At 43.9% G+C, this 14,338-nt stretch overlaps 1 protein-coding gene across 1 annotated transcript in view; it reads left to right on the plus strand.

Moving 5' to 3' along the window:
• Nucleotides 1–14,338, plus strand: part of Tbcd (tubulin-specific chaperone d) — a 165,180-nt gene that overhangs the window by 4,901 nt on the left and 145,941 nt on the right. The window contains exons 3-6 of the mRNA NM_029878.4: nucleotides 2,510–2,607; nucleotides 3,518–3,619; nucleotides 4,363–4,509; nucleotides 4,861–4,916. Of these exons, the coding sequence (NP_084154.1) occupies nucleotides 2,510–2,607; nucleotides 3,518–3,619; nucleotides 4,363–4,509; nucleotides 4,861–4,916 (403 nt within the window). The remainder of the gene's footprint in view (nucleotides 1–2,509; nucleotides 2,608–3,517; nucleotides 3,620–4,362; nucleotides 4,510–4,860; nucleotides 4,917–14,338) is intronic.

Below are 14,338 nucleotides of genomic sequence, written 5' to 3' on the forward strand. Positions count from 1 at the left end.
TGTAGCCTCTCTAGGCAGTGTTTTCTCTGTTACTTTGTAGCCTCTCTAGGCAGTGTTTTCTCTGTTACTTTGTAGCCTCTCTAGGCAGTGTTTCTGATTTTAGTGAGTACTTAATCTTACCCGACTGTGGTCTCACTTTGCATCTGTGAGGTTCAGATTATACTCTTTTTCTATTGAGACCAGTGACACAGCACAGGTTTGTCTGGCTGAGGCTTCCATGCATGTTTGAATGAGTCTGTTGGAATAAGGTGGATGATCGTGCTGTTGGTGACCTTACTGATTTTCTGTTTACTTGGTCCTGTTCCTGCTTTCAGTTTTTGCTTTCTTTGCTTTGGGGTTCTGGCATTTGTTGTATCAGTAACTAAATTGTTTAATCTTCACAATGAATTGGTTGTTCTAATTAGAAATGTCCTCTAGGTTTTGCAACATTTTCTCCTAAGTCTCTCATGATAGCAAACACTCTGTGTTTGTCTCCTTTTTGTCTGGATTCAGCCTGTCAGCCCTAGTCTTTTAATAGCTAAGAGGGTATTTTCATTTAGTAATGCTGTCAGCGTAGCTAGGTTTAATCAACTCTATTGGGACTTGCTTTTTCTTTATCCTGTTTCCTTTTTGGTTTCTTCCTTTATTTTTTTAAACCTCATTGTTTTATATTAGTTTGATAGTTTTTGGTGTTTGTTTGTTTATTTTGAGAGAGTGTCTTACTATGTAGTCCTGGCTTGTTTGGAACGTGTGTAGGCCAGGCTGGCTTTAAACTCACAGAGATTCATTTGCCTCTGCCTCCGAGTGCTGGGATTAAAAGACATCTGTTGCAGGCATGGTATTCTATTTTATCTTCACTATATGCTCAGTAGGTTTTTTTCCCCTCCAGGATTTATATGTGCCCTAAACTCACAACAGTCCACCCTCAGATAATGTGCATTTCATGCGTGGTGAGGAAGCTTTGAGAGAAGAACCGTTTGTTTCTCCCTCCTGCTTTCTGTGCCACCTTACACCTTTGTCACAGAACTCAGTTTCATATTTGTTACAAATTTTACCTTAGACACACACTTTTAAAATAAAAGATTTATTTTATGTGTATGGGAGTTTTGTTTATGTCTGTGTACCACGTGTGCAGTGCCTGCAGCAGCCAGAAGAGGGCATTACAGCCCTTGCAATTGGAGTAACAGATGCTGTGAGCCACCATGCTGGTGCTGGGAATCAAACCCCGATCCTTTGGAAGAGCATCAGGCTGTTCTCTCTTTAAACTGCTGACTCATCTCTTCAGCACCTCTTTTTTTTTTTTGGAAAATTTTATTTTTAATTTTGTGTATGTATGTGTAGATAATGTGCAGGTCCTTGTCGGGGCTTGAAGCCTGGAGCTGTTGTTGCAGAGGAACCCAACCCTGGTCTTGAGCATGAGCAATAAGTGCTCTCAACTGCTGAGCTGTCTCTCAAGCTGATACTCAAATGGTCAAATGGTTTTTTTAAAGAAATAAAAATTGAGGCCGGGCATAGTGGTGCACTCCTTTAGTCCAAGCATGTGGGAGGCAGAGGCAGGCAGATCTCTGAGTTCAAGGCCAGTGTGATCTACACAGGGAATTTAAGGTCAGTCAGAGTTATATGGTGAGATCATGTTTCAAAAAACAAAACAAAACAAAAAAAAAACCCTAACCAAACAACCAACAACCAAAACGAAAAAAAAAAAAAAAAAAAAAAAACCCAAATCAAACCAAAACCTGCAAAGCAAAACAAAAAGAAATAAAAAATGAGGAACTCTATAATCTTTGTGTATTTATCCTTCAAAAAAAGTCCTTTATAGAGCAAAGAGTATGTCTTATAACTCGGGGTGACTGTGCTAGCTCCCCAATACCACCTCAGGTCCATGGTGCCCTGGGAAGGCTTACAGGACACAGCAGAGTCTTGTTTGTGGTGGGGATGTGGTTGATGGTATGTAAGTGTCTCTTGGGCATTGGGTTGGTGGGGAGGCAGTAGGATAGTCAGTGGGTTGTGGCTGGAGCTTTGTATTGCATGGCTAACGGCCTTGTGGAACTCGTCTCTCTCCCCCTCTCTGTGTTCCTTTGATCTCTCCCTGTACTGGGCTCTGAACATTGCCTTGGGATGGACAGGAGAAAGCAGTGCCCTGCATGACCCTCTTTATCCTGTCTCACTGCATTAGTTAACCTAGCCTGTCGGTAAATCAGACCGATTTTAACAGGCATCATCTGTAAAAACTTGGTGTCAGATACCAATTTTAGATAATTTCCCTGTATTAAAAATGGGAGAGGGCTGGAGAGATGGCTCAGTGGGTAAGAGCACTGACTGCTCTTCCAGAGGTCCTGAGTTCAATTCCCAGCCACCACATGGTGGCTCACAACCATCTGTAATGGGATCTGATGCCCTCTTCTGGTGTGTCTGACAGCAACAATGTATTCATATAAATAAAATAAATGAACTTTTAAAAAAAATGAGACCATGTGTTAAGGTGAATATATTTTTTTCAGAGATGGCTTTCATATCTGTTTTTCCCTAGAGTGGATGATGAACTCACTGTTGGACCTGGTACAGGATGAGACATCTCTGCCCGACCTTGTCCATCTGGCTTTTAAGTTTCTTTATATCATCACCAAGGTAACGCTAGTATGGTGCTGTAGCGTGGACACACACTTTCCTCATCCGATTGCTCTAGAAGTGTTGGTTCTTGGGGAACATGGTTCTTCAACACAAGTTATGGGTTTTCATTTTCTTTTTAGCCTGTGTTGGGTCTCAGGTCTTAGTGATCTTGGGGTCCTTAGTTAGAACAAAAGGTTTCTTACAAGGAAGAAGCAAAAGGCCTTGGTGGAAGTGGAAGTGTTGCTGTTGCTGTTGCTGTTGCTGCTGCTGCTTCTTCTTCTTTTTTTTTTTTGTTCTTTTTCCTAAATGGGGTTTCACTCTCTACCTCTGACTGTCCTGGAACACACTCTGTAGAGCAGGCTGGCCTTGAACTCACAGAGATTAACCTGCCTCTGCCTACTGAGTGCTGGGATTAAAGGCATGAGCCACCACAGCCAGCAATAGAAGTATTCTTAAGCTATAGTGTGAGGATGAATTTATTGGGGAATCTTTTACTTCCCCTCGGAGGAAGAACATCTGGGGCTCATGGCCTGCTTTCTCCAGACTTAGAGATGCGGGAGTGACTCTGTGTAAGGTTCGTGAGTCTCAGGGAACATGTTTTAGCATTCTTACTGTGTAGCAGCAGGGTGAGGCTTTTGGCTGTTGATAGAATGCAGCTTGTTTTATAAAAGTGTTAGTGGGGCCATTTGAGGTGCATAGGGATTTCGTTTTCATAAATGTCAGAGTAATTGTTGGACAGAATAGAAGCAGAAGTTTTCAGTTTGTAGCATACTGATATCTCTGGTGTACACAGTGTGACCTGTTGGCCAAATAGGAACATAGAGGATGGGTTTTGATGACTGTATCAAGGCAGCTTTGCTGCTCGTTCTGTAATCTGTATATAGCGTACTCCACATTCTGTAAATCCCAATGTCTTTTTATTTGGCAGGTTCGTGGATATAAAGTGTTTCTGCGTCTGTTTCCTCACGAAGTGGCTAATGTTCAGCCTGTGTTAGATATGTTCACAGGTCAGAACCCTAAAGACCATGAGGTAAGTCTTTCCCAAACTTCCCTGCAGGCTCCCCGGGCACTGGCAACTTCGTCTTCCAACTTTCTTTGGTTTTATCTTAGATTTTTTTTTTTAAATTTCCTTCTGCTGCTGCTTTAGCATCTACACATATTACTTTAAGTCATTCTCTTTTAGAACCTATCTGTTACAGCAAAGAGTATGCTTTTTAATTCAGTGTGACTGTGCTAGGTCTCCAAGACCGTGGCAGGTCCGTGGTGCCCTAGAAAGGCTTACAGGGCACAGCACAGAGCTGCGCTTATTGTAACAGTGGGCTTAGTGACGTCTTCGGGCCTATGGTAGGCACTGGGTTGGTGGGAAGGCCACTTGGGTGGCAGGGGAGTATGGTTGGATCTCTCTTTAATTATTACTTGGGATGGGTTCTTGTTATGTAGTCCAGACTAACTTGGATCTTACTATGTGGTATAGACTGGCTTTGAACTTGAGATCCTCATTCCTCAGCTTCCTGAATGTTGGGAGGACAAGGGAATGAGTGGATGCCAAAACGCTTGGCTGCTTTTTCCTTCCCTTCCCCTTCCCTTCCCCTTTCCCTCCCTCCCTTCCAGATCAGGTTTTACTATGTTGCCCTGGCTGGCCTGGAACCTCAGGCTGGCTTGGAACGATCTACCTGCCTGGCCTTTTGAGAGCAAGGATTCAGGGCGTGCACCACCATACGCAGCAGCTCCCTTTTCTATTGGGTTCATTCTGACTGTGATTTAACTCCTTAGACGTGGGAAACACGCTACATGCTTCTACTGTGGCTCTCTGTGACCTGCTTGATCCCTTTTGATTTTTCACGCCTTGATGGGAACCTGTCTACTCAAACTGGAGAAACACGAGTACCCACCATGGACCGAATTCTGCAAATAGCAGAGGTAACGATGGGCACACAAACCTTTTTCAGTTAGTTGTGCACTTGTCTTGAGATGAGAGTTTAGTTATATTTGTTTCACTGACATTTCCGCTTTCAGTGATACCCCAGCTTTGAAACTGTGATGTTATGTAGAGGTCAGATGGATTGCTTTAGCAAATCTCATTTCTTTACAGATAATACAAATGTTTGTTAAACATAATGGTAATATGTAAGGGGTTTGGGGGCAAGAGATGGTTAGAGAAACTATTCATTTTACATTTAATTTTGAATATTGTGTAAATAATACATAATTGTAGGAAATCTAGAAAGTGAAGATAAAAATGCTAAATTGAAACCTGTCAAATTCTTGCAGTCTTACTTGGTGGTCAGTGACAAGGCGCGAGATGCAGCTGCTGTCCTTGTGTCCAAGTAAGTTTTGTTGGCTGTGCAGGACTGTTGACTGAGATGTGACTGCCCATTATAAGCCTGTTTGTTTTACATACTGGTGTGTGTGTGTATGTGTGTGTGTGTGTGTGTGTGTGTAGATCTCTCCCATCTGTGGCTGAGCCCTCCATTGACACTTCTTTGCACTTTGATCAGTAGTGAGTTTCTATATTAACTACTGTGCATTGCATAGAGACCTCTCTGATGAGGTCTAAGAACTGTGCGATCTATGGGTAGAGATGTGAATCTAGAGGACAGGCTGGTAGTCCAGTTAGCAGGGTCGTCCCTGGGCCCTGTGAGCTCCCTAGCCATGAGTTCTTGACCAGGTTTCCAGTATTAGGCATGTTTCCTCTTGTGGATCAGTCCTTAAATCCCACTCAGAAAGCAGTTGGTTCTACCTGTAATTCAAGTCACTATTGTACCTATGTGCATAGCATGGTCAGTGTTGTAGTTCACAGGGTTCAAGACTGCATGAGATTGTTGATGGTGCTCCCACCAATCCCCAGCAACCTACACAGTAACTTCTAGTGCTGTAGAAGCTGGCCCTCATGAAGGGTTGGTAGATTTTTACCTCCTCAGCCATTTTACCAGCCTTATTGTCTACCCTGTATTTGCTGTTTGATTTTGTCACATACTAGTGGTGACAGATGTATGCCAAACTTTACTCCATAGAATGCCTACAGGCCACGGAAGGTAAAACTCAACATCTTTGTTCAATTCTTAGGATCCTACAGAAAAAGCCATAACCTGGAGCACCACAGAGCCTCAGTGCCATTTTGTGTTGAGGTGCACAGAATAAGTGTTTCACTTGGTGTAGCCTGGAGGGGCTATTGCCAGACTTGTAGACTGCAGGAGCAGTGCAGTCACTGGCCTGAGCTTGTGTGATGTGAGCGAGTGAGTACCCAGGGTGTTTGAGTAGGCAGACGTGGTCACTGAAAATGGCTCCAGAGGTGCTCAGTGTACTTGGTTCGGAGTCACCTGTATTCCATCGCCATCTTTTTGGTGGGGTAAAGAGTGGCCTATCTGCAGTGGCTGGCTGTTCCTCGTGGAAACGCTGTCTGCCTCACTACACTAATTGCTGGCAGCGTCTTGTGCTCTTCTCTGCCTGTGGTTCTGGAACCACATGCACTTCCTTTATCAGCTGTAACTTTAAGTTCCTGAGACAGTTTTGCTCATTAGCTGAGGTTTGTTTCAAACATGTGTACAATCCTCTTGCCTCAGTCTCCCGGTTGCTGGAATTACAAGTGTGAGCTTCCATACCACACTTTTCCTATAACTTTTTGTTTTTCCTAATTATTTAACTTTAAATTTTTATTTTTACTTTTATTTTAAAATTATTAATCATTAAAAATTATTTAATACTATTTGGAAATTCCATACAAGAACACAATGTATTTATTTAGATGATATCTACTATGACCACATTTCCACCGTCAGCTTCTCTGGGAAACGCTCCACTGCCCAATCAATTCCCTTCCCAACTTCATCTGTTTGTTTGTTCTTTTGTTTGTTTTTGTCCCCCACCTTCCGAGTCCAGTTAGTGTGGCCTGTGTCTGGAGCATGAGTGACCTGCCTGGGCCACGCTGCTGAGAGCACTAACACCTTCATCTCCATCAACTGTGCAAGGGTCCTTGGCTAAGGGTGGGACCACGTGAGCCCCCTTCTCCTCAGTGCTCCAGTGTTTACTGGTGTTTGTTAGGTTTTTGGCTGACGAGCACATGAGTGCATAGCCTTGTCGTGTCCAGAGGACTTTTTTATTTTTTATTTTTTATTTTTGAGACAAGATTTCTCTGTGTAGCCCTGGCTGTCTTGAAACTCTGTAGACCAGACTGGCCTTGAATTCAGAGACCTGCCTGCTTCTGCCTCTAGCACTGGGTTTATTAGTTATAGGTGACTGTCACCTGGGAAATGCATCTCACAGATGCTGTTGATGCTAACGGAGAACAGACAGCTCCAAGAGTCCCACAAGTGTAAGGATAAGCAGTCATGTTACAGAGAGTAAGTGTATGGTAGTTAAAAGAGAAACAGGGGAAGCAGAAGCAATTGTTTTTTATTTTTTATTTATTTATTTTATTTATTTTTCAAGACAGGGTTTCTCTGTGTAGCCTTGCCTGTCCTGGAACTCACTCTGTAGACCAGGCTGGCCTCGAACTCAGAAATCCACCTGCCTCTGCCTCCCAAGTGCTGGGATTAAAGGCGTGCGCCACCACCGCCCAGCCTATTTTTTATTTTTTATTTTTCTATGATTTGAATGTGAAATGTCTCCCTCATGTTGATGTCTTGAATGCTTGTTCCCAGGCTGATAATTAAAGGTGTGCACCACCACTGCCCGGCAGTTTGCATTCTTTCCAGACCTCTGGCTCTTTGGATTTTTCTGTCCCAACTTCTGTGATGTTTGCTGAACATTTCAGGGAGTTGGAGTGGGTGTGCTACAGACCCCCATGGCAGGCTGAGCACTCCATAGTCATTTGTTCCCTCTGACCAGTTGTGAGCCTCTAATAACTGCCACCCTTTGTGTAAAGACCTTCTCTGATAAGGGTGAGAGTCACACTGGTCTGTGGGTATAAGGATAAGTATTTGTAAGGCAATTTGATTTCTGTGTTCCTTTGGCAAAATTACTAGTAGGGCCTATGATCTCCCTAGCATGGTTTACTGAATAGTAGTCACTACTAGATATGAATCCCTTCTTGTGGATTGGGCCTTAAATTCATTTAGAAAGCTGTGATTCATGCCACTGTTGTACCAATGGGTCTATCTTGCCAGGCCAGTCATGATTGTAGAAGCTTCCAGGTCAATACGGTTTGCTTTCTGTATGTCCTGTGATTAAAGTGTGTGCTGTCTTTAGCAATAGAGTTTTATTATCCAGCTCTGGTAAGTATCTAAGAGCAGTGACAAGAGCCTGTATTGTTTGGTGGAGGTCTCTGGGACCCACTCCTTATAGCTCTTAGTGTCATTACATTGTTACAAAGTGATTTAGATTGAACATATGGGGAAATATAGGAATTTTGTTATAGAAAGATAAGGAAGCCAGGCATATGATGACTCATGAATCTAATCCTAGCGCCCAGAAGGCAGAGGCAGAGAAATCTCTGTGAGTTCAAGGCCAGCCTGATTGATATAGTGAGTTATGGGCTAACCAGAGCTACACTGTTAAACTCTGTCTTGAATAACAGACAACCAACCACAACAGAAAGGAAGATGAGGATAGAGCTTGACTCTTGAAATTTTTTTCATAAGTTGTCTTTCTCTCTCTCTCTTTCTTTCTCTCTCTCTTTCTTTCTCTCTCTCTCTCTCTCTCTCTCTCTCTCTCTCTCTCTCTCTCTCTCTGTGTGTGTGTGTGTGTGTGTGTGTCTTTTGTCTTTTGTCTGTCTGTGCACCATATTCATGAAGTGCCCTTGTAGGCCCAGAAGAGGCCGCTGGACCCCTTGGGACTGGAGTTACAAATGGTTGTTAGCTACCATGTGGGTGCATGGGTCCTCTGGAAGAACAGCCAGCATGCTTAATCATTGAGCCAATTCCTAGCTTTGCTCTTGATGGCATCAGCTTGAAATAGTAGCTTCTGTGTTCTGCCTATGTACACTGGGCATGGTGGCATGCCCCTGTAGTGTCCGTGCTTGAAGGTAAAGCAGACCAATCACATGAGCTTTGGAGACCACTGTTGACATATACACATAATGATGCCCTCTCTAAAGAGAAAAACAGACGAAAGTAAAAGATAAAGCACGGGGTATTTCATGAAGAAAAAAAATTTGGAACAGAAAGTTGGAAGCATCCTCTGTATGAATTCTAGTGACACATACTGTGTTTCTGACTTTCTCAGTGCTATTAACACATGCAACAGTCTCACAAGGTAAGAAAGAAAGCATTCCACTTTTCTGTTCATTTTGTAACCACTGGCTGACTTTGTGTAAGCCGTGTGTCAGACCTGTGGTTGTCTGTGTCATCTATGTGATTACAAGAGCATGATGATAGCCAGTTTTTTGATCTCAATTGTTTTCTGTGGGTAAAACCCTAAGAGGTGGAGATCCTGGGCTCCAGGGCTCTACTGTGCAGTGCCTCTGTTGGGCCCTAGGGGTGGCAGACAGCCTGGAAAATACCCTGCTTTGAGCTGGACCAAGTATATGTTCTTCATTTAAAATACTTAATTGGTATCTGTATTAGTTACATTTGCATTGCTGTGACCAAAATACTTGACAAGAAAACTCATTGCAGAGAATCCTGAGTAGCTCAATTCATTGTGATGGAAACATTCATTGGGAAGGTTGTGTCTATGTGGTGAGAGCATCCTGAACTAGAGTCCAGGTTATAACTTCAAGGTCTGCTCCTCTGTCCTGAGCGGCCTGTTTCTGTCGGCTAGGCCTCTTAAGTGCTCTAGAGCAGCTTTCCCTGGGAGTGCCATCAGCTTGGGAACAAGCATTCGGAATGTCAGCATGAAGGAGACGTTTCAGATTCAAAGCATAAACACAACCGCTTCTGCTTCCCAATGCTCTCTTGTCTTGACTACCATATGTTCTCTGTAACATGACTGTGATCTCCACTTGTGGGATTCTTGGAGCTGTCTGTTCTCCATTAGTGCCTGTGGGATGCATTTCTCAGGTGATTTTTTTGGCCTTTTATTCTTTGGACTAACGTGTTCTCCTCTACTTCCATTTCCCCCTACCCCGTCCTTTCTTCCTCCAGTCTTTGGAATCTTTCCTTTCCCCACTGTTTTTGTTTCTTGTTCCTTCAGGGTCTTCTTCTGTAGCTCAGGCTGGACCTGAACTTTCTAGGTTGTTCAGCCTGGTGTTAAACTCATAATCCTGGTCCATCTCCTCTGCTCCGGGATGTATAGGTGTGAGCCACCGTGCTCAGCTGAACTTTCTCTCTCTCTCTCTCTCTCTCTCTCTCTCTCTCTCTCTCTCTCTCTCTCTCTTCTTTCCTCCCTCCTTCCCTCCTTTCTTTCTTTCTTTCTTTCTTTCTTTCTTTCTTTCTTTCTTTCTTTCTTCCTTCCTTCCTTCCTTCCTTCCTTCCTTCCTTCCTTCCTTTCTTCCTTTCTTCCTTTCTAAGATTTGTTTAGTTTAATTTTATGTTTTGCCTGAATGTGTGTCTGTACACCCTAAGTGTGCATAATGGCCATGGAGGCCAGAAGGAGGATTAGATCCTCTGGAGTGGTTGTGAGCTGCCCCCATGGGTGCTGGGACTTGAACCTCAGGCCCTCTGGAAGAGCAGTCACTGTTCTTAACCACCAAGCCATTTCTCCGTTCTAAACTAAAGTTTTTAACTCTATTTTTAATTATTTTATGTTTCCTTTTTAATTTCCCCCTATATTAAACATAGATTATTTTATCATACAATATATCCTGGTTACAAGTTTCCCTTCCTGCTAATCTTTCCCTCTTAATCTTCCCAGTTCCTGCCCATCCAGATCCACTCCCTTTCTGTCTCTAAGAGATAATAACAAAATATAATAAAACAAAAAAGCAGTAAGATAGAACAAAACCCAACTCATCAACGTTGGAACAAGGAAAACCAACAGAAGGAGAAGAGCTCCAAGAGAAGGCACTCTCCAAGCAGACACCCATGGGCTTAGCTGTTAAAGGCTAGGCTCTCAACCAAAATAAGTTCACTTCCTAACACCCATGGCTGTCTCTTCAGCCACAAAACAAAAAAAAGTGACCCCACCCCCCAAAGACCCAGAGACCCATTTGTTCATACACTCAGGAGTCCCATAAAGCACGAGGTAGAAAGCCGTAGTGTATGTGCAGAGGACCTGGTGCAGGTTCTGTCTCTGTGAGTTCATGTGAACTTTGATCAGCTCAGTCGGAGGAGCCAGGAGAACAAGGAGCTCAGTCAGAGGAGTTCTCCTGGCTCCTCCAGCCCTCCGTCTTATACTCTTGCTACCTCCTCTTCCTGTTGCGGGAAATATTAAAAGGAATGGCAAGTTCCTGCACTACGGTGGTGCAGGACTCAGGTATTCTCATCTCAACAGACTCTCTGGCCTGGGACTCCTGACTTGATAATTTCCTTGGCAGGTCTTTGCCATGCCAGCCCCATGTAATGACTGCCCACCTCGCAGTTAGATATCACAATACCCAGTAACCCCTTAAAATCGTAACTCTTGAAGCTTATAATTAACCAATCAGATTTATATAACAATAAATTCTCAGTTCGCAAGATTCCCACATAATAATTTCAGAGCCAATTGATAATGGTACAAGCTGCCCACCTAGATTAGACAAGTTACCCCAATTATTCTGCACCTATATGATATTATATCTACCTGTGGCTATTTAAAACTATGCTAAGTCTGAATCATCCTGGTCTCCCTCCATATTGCTTCCTTTCTGCTCCAGTCTCCTCTCTGTCTCTGCAGCTCTTAGCTCTACCCTCTTTCCCCGTCCAATCATAAACCTCCTGCTGCACTAGTATTTAAATTAATTGGACAGGGAAAATCCTGCCACATCTTCCTCAGGGTTCTGTGAGGGGAGAGATTTAATGAACATATCCCATTTGGAGCTGTGTGTTCCAAATTTCTGCATAATATCTGGCTATGTGTCTCTGTTCTCACTCTGCTATAAGAGGAAGCTTCTCTGATGATGGCCGAGTAAGGCACTGACTAATGAGTATAGCAGAATATCATTGGGTCATTTTATTGATTTTTTTCTCTCTCTCTCTTTTTTTTTAAGACCAGTAGTATTTGGTTTTACTATAGGTCCCTGAGCTATTTAGTCGCTGGCTCTTGGTCACCAAAGCAATGTCAGGTATGGGTTCTATCTCGTGGAACCTTAAATGGGACTTGGTCATGTCCACAAGCTTTGTGTCACCATTGCTTTGTCCGTTGGTCACACCCACAAGCTTTGTGTCCCATTGCTCCAGCATACCTTGCAGATGGGACAGATTGTGTTGGGGTTGGTGTTTATGTTTTTCCTTTGGTAGCCTACAAAGTACTTTTGCATACCATAGACACAGAATGACGGGGTGAAGGTTAATGTAGGCATCAGAGCAACCTCTCCATGTTCAGTGATTGTGTGTGTGTTGTCTTCAGCAGTGGGGCCTGGCCGTCAGTTTGTGGAGAGCAACCTATTGCCTTGGCAACATTCTGGGTTCGGTGATTTCTGTGGGAGCCCTTTGGCCAACAGAACAATTGGTTACAGCAGTAACCCAGTCTTGGTGCCGGAAGCTTTGTTTGATGACGAGAGATGGCCAGTTGGGACTCTGTTTCCCTCATTAATTGGAGACTTCGTTTGGAGTGCTTTCATGTATTGTAGGAGATTGCCATTGCACTAGGTTTCCACACTCCCTCTCAGCTGCCTCTTGATTCTGCCTCTTCCTCCCTCAACCCTGTCTCTCCTCCCACCTGATCATCCCATTCCCATCCTCTCTCTCCCTGCCCCCAGTCTACCTGTATAATCTATTTCCTCTTCCTAGAGACGTCCATGTATCCCTTCCTAGTCCCTTCTGTACACATCTTCCCAGAATCTACAGATTGTAGTTTAGTTATCACTTATTGAATAGCTAATATCCACTTATAAGTGAATACATACCATGTTTATTTTTCTGGGTCTGGGGTACCTCATTTAGAATGTTTTTTTTTTTTTGTTCACGGTCTATCCATTTGCCTGCAAATTTCATGATATTTTATTTCTAACAGCTGAGTAATATTTCATTGTATAAGTGTACCACATTTGCTTTATCTATTCTTCTGTTTTCTTACTGCTCCGGCTAAGAGTTCAGCTACTTTATTGAACAGGTTTGGAGTGGACAGCCTTGTCTTGTTCCTGATTTTAGCGGGATTGCTTTGAGTTACTCTTCGCTTAGGTTGATGTTGGGCTTGCTGTGAACTGCCTTTATTATGTTTAGGTATGTCCCTTGTTTCGAGAATCTCTCTGGGTCTTTTATCATAAAGGGGTATGGGTTTTGTCAAAGGCCTTTTCTGCATATAATGAGAGATGATCATGTGGTTTTCCCCTCCTTTCGGTGTGTTTATATGGTAGGTGATACTTACTGATGTTCATATATTGAGCTCTCCCTGCGTCTCTGAGACACAGCCTATTTGATCACGGTGGATGATATTTTTAATGTGCTCTAGGATTTGGTTTGAAGTTTTTATTGAATGTAGTTTCTATTTTTTTTTAAAGATTTATTTATTTATTTATTTATTTATTTAAAGTACACTGTAGCTGTCCTCAGACACTCCAGAAGAGGGAGTCAGATCTCGTTATGGATGGTTGTGAGCCACCACGTGGTTGCTGGGATTTGAACTCCTGACCTTCGGAAGAGCAGTCGGGTGCTCTTACCCACTGAGCCATCTCACCAGCCCCTGTAGTTTCTATTTTGTGGAATAATTTGAGGCATATTGGTATTAACTCTTCTTTACAAGTCTTGTCTAATTCTGTGCTAAAACCATCTAGCCCTGGGCTTTTTCTGGTTAGGAGACTTTTTTCCCCCCACTTCTGTTTTCATGACAGGATTTCTCTGTGTAGCCCTGGCTGTCCTGGAACTCACTCTGTAGACCAGGCTGGCCTTAAACTCAAGAGATCCACCTGCTTCTGTCTCCCAAGTGCTGGCTTTAAAGGTGTGCGCCACCACTGCTCAGCTTGGTTGGGAGATTTTTAATGACTGCTTCTACTTCACTAGGGATTATAAGTCTGTTTAAGTTGTTCATCTGATCTTGATTTAACTTTGCTAAGTGGTATGCATGGAGGAATGAGTCCAGGGATGGCAGCCCTCTGCTCCTGGGAGCTGACAGCAGGGAACTGGACAGAGGGAAGTTCTTTATATAGGATTTCTTAGGGGGGGGGGCGGAGCTTTTTCAGGGCAGGGATTTCCAGAGTGATGATTGGTGGAATTTTAAGTCCTGAGCTTGGGGACCTCAGGGATTGGTGGGTTTCCTGCTCAGGAATTGGTGACTTTTTTCACCCCCTTTTCCTGTGTTGGGCCTTTGGGTTAGGGTGGGAAGTCCTTCTCGCTTGTAGCCAGCTTTTGCTGAGGCACCATTTCTGTAGGGCTGCTGGGGGGAGACTAGAGAGAAGGTGCTGCCACTGTTGACAGCTCCTATGGGACAGCTCCTGTGGGGACGCTCCTGTGGGGGCAGCGCCTGTGGGGACGCTCCTGTGGGACAGCTCCTGTGGGGACGCTCCTGTGGGACAGCTCCTCTGGAGCAGCTCCTGTGGTGTTTCACCAAGGCTGTAGGATGAGGCAGGAAAAGAAGGCGTTGCCACCATGGACAGCTCTTGAAGGGCAGCTCATGCTGAGGTGGGAAAGGTGGTGTGCCATCGTGTACAGCTCCTGTGATGGCTGCAGGCTGAGGAGATGTGGTGGTGTAGCCATTTTGACAGAGCTGTCATGTCAGCTCCTGCTGAGGCATCTTACAGTGACAGGAAGAAGGACGGGCTTCTGCTACCTGTCCCACATGGAACATCAAGATA

The sequence above is a fragment of the Mus musculus genome, chromosome 11 (genome assembly GCF_000001635.26).
Source record: "Mus musculus strain C57BL/6J chromosome 11, GRCm38.p6 C57BL/6J".
Classification (NCBI taxonomy): domain Eukaryota; kingdom Metazoa; phylum Chordata; class Mammalia; order Rodentia; family Muridae; genus Mus; species Mus musculus.